General features: G+C 42.2%; 1 protein-coding gene across 1 annotated transcript in view; it reads right to left on the bottom strand.

Moving 5' to 3' along the window:
• The window catches only part of LOC109915964 (supervillin-like), a 156739-nt gene that overhangs the window by 67326 nt on the left and 75164 nt on the right, over positions 1–14249 (bottom strand). Inside the window, exons 11-12 of the mRNA XM_048614388.1 lie at positions 12845–12889; positions 2677–2824 (exon numbers count right to left, since the gene is read on the bottom strand). Coding sequence (XP_048470345.1) covers positions 2677–2824; positions 12845–12889 — 193 coding nt within the window. The remainder of the gene's footprint in view (positions 1–2676; positions 2825–12844; positions 12890–14249) is intronic.

The raw sequence follows: 14249 nt of genomic DNA, 5'->3' as shown, positions 1-14249 counted from the left end.
GGCCAGGCAGCATCAGAGGAGGAGAAAAGTTGGCGTTTCGGGTCGGGACCCTTCTTCAGAAATGGGTTTCTGAAGAAGGGTCCCGACCCGAAACATCAGCTTTCCTGCTCCTCTGATGTTGCCCGGCCTGCTGTGTTCCTCCAGCTTCACACTATGTTATCTGCATTTATATATCCTTTCTCACATTCTCTGGATGGATCAAAGCTATTATCAATGAATTTCCTAGAAAGTGCACCCTTACTTTTTAAGGAAATATAAGAAGGTTTGCTACTGGAGGTACTTTTGTGGTGCAATGGTAGTGTTCCAACCTCTGAGCTTGGACGCCTGGGTTAAAGTCCTATCTGTTCCAGAGGTGTGTCATAACATCTCTGAAGCAGGTTGATCAGAAAATAAATCTACTTTGTCATACTACTGGTTATATGTGCTGCACCCAATCTTGATTAACTGACCTGGAGGCCATACCCTACTTTAAACAATGCATTTTTTAAAAGTATGGTACACATTATGCAGTCTTATATTGGTTTCAGAGTATCCCAGAGTTTGCCTCTAAAATGTCATGATCAATAAAAGTGAATTTACTGTAAATAAGTGTGTGACTCTTTTATAATGAAGCTACACTTACGATGTTGATTAACTGTAGAGGCCATCAATAATGAGGGGAGGATTTTAAGGTGGAAGATATATAATTGGCAGCATCACTATCTGGCAAAACAATTGAACAGTTTATAAATTTTTAAACATCAGTGACATTATCTCACTCACTGACCACATTGTGACAATACTATGGCTCTAACAGATGTATTTTGTCCTTTTCTTTATGAAGAAAGGTCAAAACAGAGTACCAAGCAGTCTGCTCAAAGCCAATAATGTAAACAACTTGTTCTTTTTTAAAGTTGGAACAATAGAAGCAGCCTGCATGGGTGGGATCATGCTCCCACAGAACCAGGACTTTTCGTTTTAGCTTTCAACAGTTGCTGGGGTCTTGAAGCTGGATGTGGGAGCTCTTTTTCCTCTCTCTGTTACCTCTAAAGGCTGGGGTTCTCTTCCTGTTGCTAGAATTGCATGTGAGACAATTTAGTTTACTGAATTTGTCTTTGCCAAGGGTGTGCTTATGGGATGTTACTATATTGGAACAGTTAATGAGTAGTTTATTATTTTGTTAAGTATTTTGATAGAGTTACAGTTAAGCCAATTCTTTCCTTTTATTTTAATTCTGTCTGTATTCTAACGATAGTGTATGAATAAAGAGTATTTTGCCTCAAACCTGGTAGTATGACCATTTGAACTGGATCTGAAATGCAATGCCTGGCACTTGTCTGTAAAATAAGAGAAAATTAGGGTTTAGGCTATCTCCTTGTCAGTTTTGAGAGAGTTTGGTCTGGTCCATAACAACATTTACCACAAGATATGGCAAGATATGTAGGGATTTTGCTACTGGCCTACTAATCCAGGCATCCTGTCCAAGGATAATCCAGGGAGCATGTGTTCAAATCCTTTTATCACTCTTGGAGAATTTGAATCCAACTTTGAAAATTCTGCAAGTAAAATCCTTTCATCACTAGGTGAAGTTGTCAGATTGTTGTGAAAAGCAAACAGGCTGGTTAATACCCTTTAAGGAGGAAGAGTTGTTGTACTTAATGGGGCTAGTGAATCTGAACTGACAAAGTGGGTGAGCCACTGTCACCATCTTGAGGAAGAATTAGGGCTGGGCTGTGGAAGCAACACCTACAGTGACTGAGAAGGAGTAAAACACACTCTGCCCTTTAAACTAGAAACGTGTCATTTTTTACCCCTCGTTCAAGTATCTGCTCCTTTGTTGACATCACTGAGAGAAATAAAGGAAGTATTTGTATTTATATTGCATCTTTCACTGCCTCACGATATCTCAAAGTACTTTACAGCTACTTTTAATGTATAGTCACCTTCCACATGTTGGAGATATGGCAGCCATTATGCATACAGCAAGCTCCCACAAAAGCAACAAGATAATCACCGTTATTCTGTTGGGCTGATATTGATTAAGATCAATATTGCTCCAAGACACTGAGGAGAATTCCTCTTTCCTTCCATGGAAAGTGCCACAGGATCTATTAATTTCATCCAGGCAGATCCTCAGTTAATCCAAGAATAGAAGGAGATCAGACCTTTGGGTATGTTGGGAGTGGACACCTCAGGGAAAGTATTAGCAGAGGCTGAATGCCAAGTTGTCCTTATGCCCGTTCAAACAGAGAAGAAGGGTGATGGTTAAAAACCAAAACGGAAGGAAAGCAAAAGATTTGAAAACAAACCATGGCACATATAATGTAGCGGCTACAAAACTGAACTGAACCATCTAATTTCTATGCAGGCAAAATACTGTGTTATGTTGGAGATCTGAAATAAAAACAGGAAATGCTGGTGAAATTCAGCAGGAATGGTAGCATCTGTTGGGAGAGAAATGGAATTAATGTTTTGAGTTCAACATGACTCTTCAGAAACCTGACAGTTCTCATTCTGATGAAAGGACTGGAAGCATTGACTCTACTGCTCCATACTGATTGGCCAGCTGATTATTTCCAACATTTTCTGTTTTTACTTTTAATCTTTCAGACTGAGTGTGAGAAAAATCTTTTTTGGGATGCCAAGTGTGAGACTTCTGATCGTATACACTCTAAGATTGTGAAATTCAATGCTGACCTTTCTTCGCCATGCGAGCTGCCACTGTGAACTGGGTGGAGTCATTGAATGCACCTTTGCCTTTCGTTTTCCACTGTTCCTCGCTCACACTGATCAGCTGCTTTCGTTCCTCCAGAGACATCTGTCCCCCAATCTCAGTCGCTGTTCTCTGGCGGAGAAAAAGGTAGCTCAAAGCCATTGTTCTTTCAGACTGAGACAAATCACATTGAATTGGCTGGCATCACAGGTATGGGAAAGCCATGTCCTTTCAGTGTACCATACTCACATCGGATTAAGGACTGAACCTCTCAAATTATGGCCTTCAGTCAATGAATTTACACAGTGATACATAGGTGACACTACCTTTATACGTTCTACAAATATAAATGCAGGATAATATGGTTTCCACTGAATATACACATGCATCCTGCACTGCTTATATTCATTCACCCTTTCTTTGGCTCTCTTGACACCTCACTAATAACTTTGTTTTAGATACTGTAACGTTTTGCTATTGTTCACCTATTCTGATAGTTAAAGTGAACACTCTGGTGATCAAAAGGCTTCCCCTGGTCTCGAAGCCTGTTAATTGCTGTAAAATAAATGAAGTCTTACTTGATGTGGACCTGTGTACTGTGGTAATAACATCTTGTCCATTGTGCACTCAAGCAAATGAAACATAAGCTTTCTAATCAATGGGAAATCTCAAGTGTCTCCCACAGCAGTATACTGCTTTATCATCAAGAGTTACCTCAATGGGGCCAGTTAGAAATATCTCTGATACAGATTGCATGTCAACTTGTAAATCCTTCTCACATATGCCAATGACAGATGGTAAGAGTAGAGAGATTCCAGGTCAGCCATGTGATGGAAAGACATTGGAGCTTCGAACATTATTGTTCAGGCTACAACGCACGTGTACAAGTCTATGTTGCCACAAGTATTTGGACTTCTTGGGAAACTGGTTGATTCAGTTGGCTTGGGGCTGGTGAGCATCAGATTGGTGCCAACAGCACAGGTTCAATCCTCATTCCAGCTGGGCTGGATTTGAGACCTGCCTCATTGTTTTACCCTTGGCAGAGATCATGACTCTGGGTCACGTCTATCTTCGGGCAGAGAACTCAAAAAATTAAAAGTTTACAGAAAATGTCTTGTAAAGATGAAACTTCAACATAGTCATTACGTCAATGTATAGATCATTCTAAATATAAGGAGATCTCAGTTATCTGTAAGAGTAATAGGGTTGTAATAGTAGGTGCTTTTAACTTTCCAGATGTAAACTGGGCCTGCCATAGTGTTAAGTGATTGGATGGGGAAGAATTTGTTAAGTGTGTTCAAGAAAATTTCTTTATCAAAATGTGGATGTACCTACTAGAGAAGGAGCAAAACTTGATCTTCTCTTGGGAAATTAAGCAGGGTGACTGAGGTGTCAGTGGGGGAGCACTGTGACCATAACTCTATTAGTTTTAAAAGCGTTATCGAAAAGGATAGGCCTTATATAAAAATTAAAGTTCTAAATTGGAGCCATGGCAATTTTAATGGTACTAGACTAGAACGTTCAAAAGTTGGCTGGGGGAGGCTGTTCGCAGGTAAAGTGATGACTGGCAAGTGAGAAGCTTTCAAAAGTGAGATAACAAGACTTCAGAGACAGTACGTTCCAGTTAGAGTGAAGGGCAAGGCTGGTAGGAATAGGGATGATGAGAGATATTGAGACTCTGGTCTCAAAGAAGGAGACACAGGTATAGACAGCTGGGTTCAAGTGAATCCCTTGAGGTGTATGAGAGGAGTGGGGGCATACTTAAGAGGGAGATCAGAAGGACAAAAAGGGAATATGAGATAGCTTCGGCAAATAATGTTAAGGAGAATCTAAAGAGATTCCGCAAGTGCATTAAGGGCAAAACAGCAACTAGGGAGAGAATAGGGCCCCTTAAAGGTCAACAGCTGTCTATGTGTGGAACCACAAGAGATGGGTGAGGTATTAACCAAATATTTCGCGTCAGTATTTACTGTGAAGAAAGACATGGACGCTAGGGAACTTGGGGAAATAAATAGTGATGTCTTGAAATTAGTCCACATCACAGAAGAGGAGGTGCTGGAGGTCTTAAAATGCATAAGGGTAGATAAATCCCTGGGACCGGATCAAGCATATCCTCGGACATTGTGGGAAGCTAGGGAAGAAATTTTGGAGCCCCTAGCAGAGATACTTGTATCATCTACAGTCAAGGGTGAAATGCCAGAAAACTGCATTGGTACTGACCAAGGAAGCTCGAGAGATTGTGCCAGGACCTCCAGCAGTGGATGGCAACAGTGAAGGGGAGCAGCTGAAGCAGCTGAACAGACACTTTCTGAATAAAAATGTATCATTGGAGGAAGGAGATCTCATGGGAAGGAGAGGATTGACAAAGCACTTCTCATGTTGATGGAAATCACAGGCTTCATTCCATGCAAATATCATGAATACCTCCTCATTTAACCTCACTGTCCCTTATTGTTTATAAAGACCAGATGGACAGTGGAGTAAAGAATCCTTGCCCCATGGTCTTTAGACCTTGCATGTATTTAAATCGCAAGCTATAGATGAGTGCTAAATATACAAAAGGGATCAAGTCTGCAGCAGTTCCCCGTCAGTGTACATTGAGAGTCCACGTTGCTGACAGGCTATTTACCATGTGTCTCTGAAACTGTTAGTGCAACAATAAATTCTCATGCTGGGAATACCAGAGCTAATCATACCCACAGGCTCAAGACTGAAACTACTGCCTGAGGGTTCCAGAGCTATGACAAATGGTATCATCAGTTCCCGAATAAACCTGAATCCGCTCATAGCAGGATTATTGTACTCAAAACAGATTTAGTAAGCACACTGAGGTAGTGAGTCTAACCAGACTAGCTGTTATCTCACTGTTTTAATGTCTATCTCTCTGGTCATACTGGGTATGAAAATGTTTCTGTTCACCACTCTTCAAACCAAACTGGTGTTTGTCAATTCAGGAGTTTATGCAATCTCTCTATCACGTACACAAGTTTCTGCATAAAGTGGTAATGTCACTGGACTATTAACCCAGAGCCTCATGCAAACGTTCTGGGAACATAAACAGAAACAGCTGGAAAAACTCAGCAGATCTGGCAGCATCTGTTGAAAGAAAACAGAGTCAATGTTTCAGGTGCTGTGACCTTTCTTCAGAACTGGATATATGGGTTTGAATCTCACCAAGATAAGTGGTGAAATTTAAATTTAATAAAAAAAATCCAGAATTTTAAAAAAAAGTTAATTTTTTGGAAATCATATCACCACTGCTGATTGTCATAAAAACCCAACAATGTCCTTTACCTGCCATCCTTTTCTTATCGGCCCACCTATGACTCCAGCCCCACAGCAGTATAGCTGAATCTTAACTGCTCTCTGAAGTGGCCAAACAAATATTTAGTTGTATCAAAACCATTACACATTCCAAAGAAAGGTCTGAAACAGAATGGACCAGCAAGCATTAACCTAGGCATTAGAAACAAAAATGGTAAACACAGCCCCGTTGACGCTGCAAAGCCCTCCTTGTGTCAAAATGGAGAGGACTGTCCCACATAATAATCAAGCAACATCCTCATATAATTATACTCTTGGAGTCATACCTTTATAATGTCTCAGAAAACAGCATCACTATCCTTGGGATAACAAGGTGTAGAGCTGGATGAACACAGCAGGCCAAGCAGCATCAGAGGAGGAGGAAAGCTGACGTTTCGGGCCTAGACCCTTCTTCAGAAATGGTTCTCCAGCATCTGCAGTTCCTACTATCTCTCACTATCCTTGGGCATGTTTTGTCTCACAGCAGGACAAACCCAGCCGAGGTGGCAGCATAGTGTTAGACAGTCAGGAGGGAATAGTTCTGGGAGTCCTCAACATCTATTGTGGACCCCATGGAATCTCTTGGCAATAGGTCATGCATGGGTAAAGAGATTTTGTGCTGCTTACTACCAACGCAACCCCTTCAGCTGATAAATCAGTTCACATTGAACGTTACTTGGAGGATCCACTGAGGGTGGCAATTATGTCAATGACCATCACCAGAGAAGCATGGTAGTACCAATAACGACCAAGCTTGTTGACTCCCAAAGGAACCAACTGCTAGACTTGGTCTATGGTAGTTGTAAAAGAGAAGCAACAGAAAGGAAAATCTAACTTGAACTCTTGTTGGCCAGTTTACTTGGCATCCGCTCCTGATAGTATCAGTAGGAGTGACCATTGCACAATCCTTCTGAGACAAAGTCCTGTCTTCACAATGTGGAAACCCTTCACTGTTTTGTCTGGTAGTACCACAGTGCTCAATGGGACAGACTCCAGGTGTCCTGTGAAGATGGCACATTAGACTCGAAGCATCAACTCTGTTTCTCTCTCCACAGATGCTGCCAGATCTGCTGAGTTTCTCCAGTACTTTCTTTTTATTTCAGACTCCAGGCCATGCTACGGGCCATCAGCAGCAGCGGAACTGTATTTATTGAAAATGTATTACTTAGTGGCCTGGTGGATCCCTCAGTCAATCATTACCTTCAAACTAGGAGATTAACCCTGAAATGCGAAGAGTGTAGGGAGGCATGCCAGGAGCAACACTAGGCACACCTAAAAATGAGGTCTTATCTTGGTGAAGATGCAACACAGAGCTACTTGCATGCCAAATAGTGGAAATGGCTTCCAGTGGACAGCATAATCGAAGGATCAGATTGAAGCTCTGCAATTTTGCCACCTTAATGGTGTTGTACAATTAAACAACTAACAGGAGGAGAAGGTCCCATATATATCCCCATCCTCAATGATGCCAAGTCAAGCACTTTGGTGCAAAAGATAAGGCCGAAGCAAAGTAATAGAAGAGGTTGTCAACAGTAGTATCAAATGGCACTTGCTCAGCAATAATCTGCTCACTGATGCTCAGTTTTGATTCTGCCAGGTTCACTCAACTCCTCACTGCAATACAGTCTCTGTCGTAACATGGATAAAGAGAACTGAATCCAGAGATGAGAGTGGCTACCTTTGACATCAAGGTAGCATTTTGACTGAGTGTGGCCTCAAGCTGCTGTGGTATAACTGGAGTCAGTGGGAATCTGGGGGAAGGTCTCCACTGGTTGGTGTCATAACTGGCACAAGGATGATGGTAGTGGTTGTTGCAGGTAAATCATCTCAACTCCAGAACATGGCTCACGACCTGCCCTAGGTCCAACTAATATTGTTGGAGCTGTCTCCATCCAAGCAAGTGGAAAGTGTTCTATCACACTCCTGACTTGTACCTCATAAATAGTGGACAGGTTCTGGGGAGACAGAAGGTGAGCTACTCACCACTGATCCCAGCCTATAGCCTGCACTTGTGGTCATATCATTTATATGGCTGGTCCAGTTCAGTTTCTGACCAATTGTAACCTACAGGAAGTTTATTGTAGAGGATTCAGCAGTGGTAATGCCACTGAATGTCATGAGGCAATAGTTAGATTCTTTCTTGTTGGAAATGTTCATTGCCTGCATTGGGGGGCTTATATGTTACTTGCTACTTCTCAACCCAAGCTAGATATTGTTCAGATCTTGGATAACAAGGTGTAGAGCTAGATGAACACAGCAGGCCAAGCAGCATCAGAGGAGCAGGAAGGCTGACGTTTCAGGCCTAGACCCTTCTTCAGAAAAATTGTTCAGATCTTGTTGCATTTGGACATAGACTGCTTTATTATCTGAGGAATCGCAAACGGTGCTGAACATTGTGCAGTGAACATCCTCACTTCTGACCTTATCTTGGAGGGAAGGTCATTGATAAAGCAGCTGAAACTGTAACATTTATCAACAGGGACCTGTTGTCTATAAAAACTGAACCTCTTCAAACTTTGATCTTTTTTAAATCACCTAAGAGGTTGGGGAACTGACAGTTCTCCATTGCTTTCTCCATGGCAATGCCTTGGATAATCAGAAAGGAGTTGCCAACCAATCAGCACCCTCTTCTCCAATGGTATACATTGTTGTGATTGTTGAAATGTGGCATTTTTGTGTTTGACCTCATGGGTGCAAGGTGTCTCACTTTCCAGCAATTCTAAGATTATGTACCATGCTTCTCGATTTGCCCACCAGAGGAATTTCTCCATAATCTACCCTTTCAAATCCTATTAAACCTTTTAACAGCTCAACCAGATCACCATCAATCCTCTATTCTGTACACATGACTGTGTATCTATCTCATACTCAAGCAGATAATTGGATACCAGAGAGTGATTATAAGGCTATGTGGGGTAATTTTTGAGCAATTCTTCAAGTGGGAAGTTTAATCACTTGGAAGACACATTGCAAAACAATGGCCTGTGTGGTGTCAGAATCAAATTTAAGTATCATAAGACATAGCAGCAATGCAAAGTTACCCTCATAATGCAAATCTGTGGTGTCAAGTTTCAATGTTGTGAATTTTACTTTTCCAACCTCTTGATTAGATTGTAGTTCTTTTAGGCAGAAATATAAGGAAGTCAGTAATACAGAGACCCAAACCAGTGCTCTGGGGGGACAGGCTCAAATCCCAATAGGGTAGCTGGTGAAAATTTAACTCAGTTAATAACAATATGCAATTGAAAATTAGTTCCAATGATACATGAAAACTTTATTGTCATTTAAATACTTATCTGATTCATTAATATCCTTTAGGGAATGAAAATTTACGTGCTGTGGTCTACACGTAACTCCAGACCAACAACAATGTGTTTGGCTCTTAACTGCTCCCAAGGATGGGCAACAAATGCTGCAGAACTTGCCAGCAATGAACAAATAACGTAAAAAGATTTCTGAGGGAACGTTACCAATAGTCAATGCCCGTTCTCCTGTTATTAATGGATCTGAATCCCAATGGCAGATCCTCTGGAGAATCAATGTCGGCATGGCTGAGGCTGCTGGCACTCTCATCTTCTGCATTGCCAAACTGAACCATCTCTATTACTTACACCATGAGGTAGAGTGGTATAGTGACATAGCCCTGGCAACAATCAGAACTGGCTATGTGTCAATTCCTGGGTCTCCTGCAGACTCTGGAACACCCTGACACATAGGATTACCCACATGCAGAGTGAAGGACACTGCACACTTCTGTTCAGGTACGAATCTCAAGGATTATGCAAATCATACTTTATGCTCAGTGGGAGTGGGAAAAGGAGGCCATTTTTCCCAGTGTCGTCTGGGGACCTGATTATAAAGAGGAGAGGGCTATTCCCAGGTATTCATTATTCCCCATATACTCAAACCAAATACAGAAAATGGTTAAATGGTCACCTTTCGTCTCCACATACACTCAAGGCCATTCTGACTGAACGTTGCTTCTCTGAGCTTGTAAGAAAATGCTTCCTTCAGGAACAGAGAGAGAAAGAGACAGAAGAATGACGAAAGAAAACTGGAGGGAGATGTGAAAAATGCATCAGCTCAATCGTAACCTTGTGACCGATCCAGTGACATAGTAAAGCTTGGGCCAGATCTGAAACCCACAGCCCAAAGCAGTTAGTGCTGAGATGTCACTCAGCAGCATGCATTTAGTATCTCAGCTTACACGTTAACAGGCATGAATCATGGATAGGGAAGGAGCTCACCTGGATGTACTGGCATTGTCTACAAACAGGGGAATAGATAGAGGAATAGACTGGGTCCTACAGGTACCGGAAGAGACAGAATGGAGAAAGGTTAGAACAGAATATGACAGGGCAGCCAGGGAGAAGTGCAAAGCCAACACATACACAATCCCTTAATTTATTTAAATAGTAGAAGGAGCTTCCCTCAAAAATCTTTTTATATTGCAGTCTCCATTACTGTAAGCATCATCTTGTATGACCTCAGAAATTAAAAGTAACAGGAATGCAATGAATAGTTAAAGGTGTAAAACCAGAATTAGAATCACTAGGGTTATTGGATCACGACTACTGATACCAATTACAAATGTCAGGAATATTTTTTCACTCCACAAGAAATATCTCGGATATAAAATTGTACCATAAAGGATTCTAGCTAATGGCCAGGGTGTTGGGCAGCTGTTATTCCAATATTAAACCACGAGATGAAACTCAGGAGCATCAATAATTGTGATGGCCTAGTGGTATTATTGCTAGACTATTAATCCGGGAAAATCAGCTAATGTTCCAGTCTCCTGGGTTCAAATCCAACCACAGCAGATGGTAGAATTTGAATTCAGTAAAGAATCTGGAATTAAGGGTCAACTGATGGCTATGAAACAATTGCCATGATGTGGAGGTGCCGGTGTTGGACTAGGGTGGACAAAGTCAGAGGTCACACCACACCAGGATAAAGTCCAATAGGTTCACCTGAAATCACAAGCTCTTGGGGCGCTGCTCCTTCACCTGGCGAAGAACTTGTGCTCTGAAAGCTTGTGATTTCAAATAAACTTTTTGGACTACAACCTGGTGTCGTCTGCCTATGAAATGATTCTTGAGGGAAAAACCCGTCTGGTTCATGAATGCTCAGGAACAGGATCTTCTGGCCTCAGAAGGGAATTATTAACAGGAGTTGCTGGTTTCCATGGGGAGTCAGTAACAGGAGCCGCCGGTTTCCATGGGGAGTTGGGGAGTTGGTAACAGGAGCTGCTGGTCAGGGAAGGAAATCTGCCATCCTTACCTGTTGTGGCCGACATGTGACTCCAGACCAATGTGGTTGACTCTTAACTACTCTCTGGGCAATTAGGGATGGGCAATAAATGCTGGCCTGGCCAGAGAAGCTCACATCCCATGACTGAATTAAAAAACACTTCTACCTTTGATTTTTCACCCCTCACTCCCGCAACCAGGATTTCTTCGCCAATTGTCCTGAAGGTGTTGCCTTTCACAGAGCTTCATTCCCACAGATATAAAGTGAAGCGATGACAAAAAACATCCTACAGACATGCACTCCAGCAGCTCTTAACTTTCCCAGTGACTCCTTTAACACATCCCCTGTCACTTCTATAGTATATGGAACCCTTCATTATTACTTTGCCCAATTGTTTCCAACTTTACCCATCATTCTATAGTTAGGGTAAAAGACCCTCTATGGCACAGTAATAGTGTCCCTACCCCTTGAACAGAAGGTCTGGGTTCAAGTTCCCCCTGTTCCAGAGGTGTGTAATATTATCCTTGAACTGGTTGATTGGGGAAAATAAATAAATAAATTAAAGGACATGAGATTATTTCTCATTGGGATAATGAAGTGTGTTTCTCAGCAGAGATGAGATGTTATGAAATGGTCAGAAACTAACCAAACATTCAGCCATTTGTTTTAAAAATGCAGTGGAACTAGGTCTGGAGTGTATGCAATATGATGGGTGAGAATTGAAATGAAAGGACCAAGGAATGCACCTGTGCGAACAATTAGTCTTTAAACCGAGAAGTCAGTGTTTCAGCCCAAGGATCAGCTTGTTAGTGTTCCACGAGTCGACATGATTTAGTTTCCATCAGAACTGCAGGTTGTCACTATTCATCAGATCAGTTGAAAGGTGAGAGATAGAGTAATAGGACTGCAGGCTACAAAACACACAAACCTGTCTTCCCAGTGTTGGGTGCAGACCGGAGAAAAGCTCAGAGACTCAGATTTATTTAATTCACTCTTTGTTCTTTCAAGAAGTGGTGTAGAGGCTGCTTTGAGAAACATCTCACCTTTATCCAGTCCCACCCCATAGCCTTAAATTAAATAGGGAGTTGTTTGAAGTGATAGTGAGTTTTATTTTCCAAATTGCATCGAGATTTTAAAGTTTGCTTAGGAATTTATTACTATGTATGACTGCTGTGTCCCTTGGACTGTCGGTCTGTTTTCATCACAGCTGTAATTGAACTAACAGTGTTAGTTTATGTGTTACTGTGTCATAGTTACTTGTTACTGTGCAGTAAACAACAAGAGAACCAATCAGGTTGCGGGAGACACCAACCGCTGGTAATGTAAGGGGGAAGGCGTTCAAAAAGAAATCAATGATTGTAAGCCCAAGACTGATAGTTTATGATAGAGAACCGATCCTGCCTGTTCCTGTAGCTCACAGTTTCAAGGAAGGAGTGGTGTTCTGTGTAGGGGATGGGATGTTTAGTGGCAGAGGGGTTGTGATGGGTTTGACCAACTGAAAAGCACTTTTCTCCAATCATGCAACAGACTTTATTCCCGGTTTACATCGTGTCATGTTTTTCCCCAATGGCCTTATTTTTGGATTAGTGCTCTTACCCAGTACCGAGGCTGCTCTGCATCACTCAGATACCCATCTTCTCCCTATATTCAGAAGAAAAGGAAAGAAGATGGAGACAGAGATATACCAGAAGGAAAGAGATCTCAGATAAGATGGTGAACATATACGTCAACTTAGCAAAGCACACTGGCTGTTGAACCCGATTTGGGGGCAAGGTGTGTCCAATGGAAGTTAAGGAGAAGGAAGTAAGTTCTCTCTTGGCCTGGCTTTCAGCTGAATTCCTCGACTGGCAAATCAGTCTTTGAATGTTCTCAACAGACCACAATAGCTGAAGCCTGAAGGGTCAGACTGAGCCCACTGGTGTTGTAAGAGTGGAAAAGAACTCTGATGTTTGCAACATTCCTATCAGAAACAACAAGAACAAGTGACACTCATCCTCTTTTCATAACTGTACTGCAAACATCACTGGAACGGAATGCAGCCTCAGGTGAACAGTGAGCTACAGAATAATTAAAAAGAGGTGCATTTATATATATGACCACAAGACGTCCCAAGCACTTTGTATCCAATCACGTGTTTGTGAAGTTGTCGTGCAGGAATCAATAGCAACACTGTCCTTTTGGCCAGTCCCAGAGTCCGCTGTTTCAGAATATCCTCTGCCCTGTACCCCGTATGCCCTCTGTCCTCTACCCTGTATGCCGTCTGGCCTCCACCCCATGCACCCTCTGCCCACTACCCCATGTGCCCTCTGCCCTCTACCCTGTGTGCCCCTCTGGCCTCCACCCCATGCACCCTCTGACCACTGCCCTGTATGCCCTCTGCCCTGAACCTTGTGTGCCCTTTGCCCTCTACCTGTGTGCCCTCTGCCCTCTACCCCGTGTGCCCTCTGCCCTCTACCCTGCTCTCTCCTGTATGGTTCCTCAACAATGAGAGTAATGAAATTCCATGAATTAACCTTCCATTTTCATCTCTTATCCACCCAGGAACTTTGAATGATGGTGATCAGATTCCAAACAAGGAAGACTGAGGTAATGATTCTAAGTTTAAACACTGGTTTCTCCAGCTATTTCACTGTCGTGAGCAAGACTGTTTTGACTATCTTCAAAAGGAACACACCTGGGAGGGCAGTTCACAGTTTGTGATGTGGCTGCATACTGCAGGCGTTTGGATGGCTTGCTTCAAATAGAATCAGGATTGATAAATAGATTTGCCTGATATATGAGCACCAAAAATTTGAATACTTTGCAACGTTTAATCCTTATCAATCGTTCCTTTCCAAGCTCATGGATACAGAAGCTAAAACGTAATAACCTCTACTAGCTGTCATCAATCAGTTAATTCAGTACAGACCTAGGATCAAACCGAGAGCTGTCTTGGACTTCACAACTCAGCAGTTCACTGCTTTAAAAGCCGAGCTATCAGTCAACCTGGGCTTAATGCATT

Source organism: Rhincodon typus, chromosome 30 (assembly GCF_021869965.1).
Source record: "Rhincodon typus isolate 14 chromosome 30, sRhiTyp1.1, whole genome shotgun sequence".
NCBI classification, from domain to species: domain Eukaryota; kingdom Metazoa; phylum Chordata; class Chondrichthyes; order Orectolobiformes; family Rhincodontidae; genus Rhincodon; species Rhincodon typus.
The sequence above is the reverse complement of the archived record's forward strand: the minus strand, read 5'-3'. Positions and strand labels throughout refer to the sequence as shown.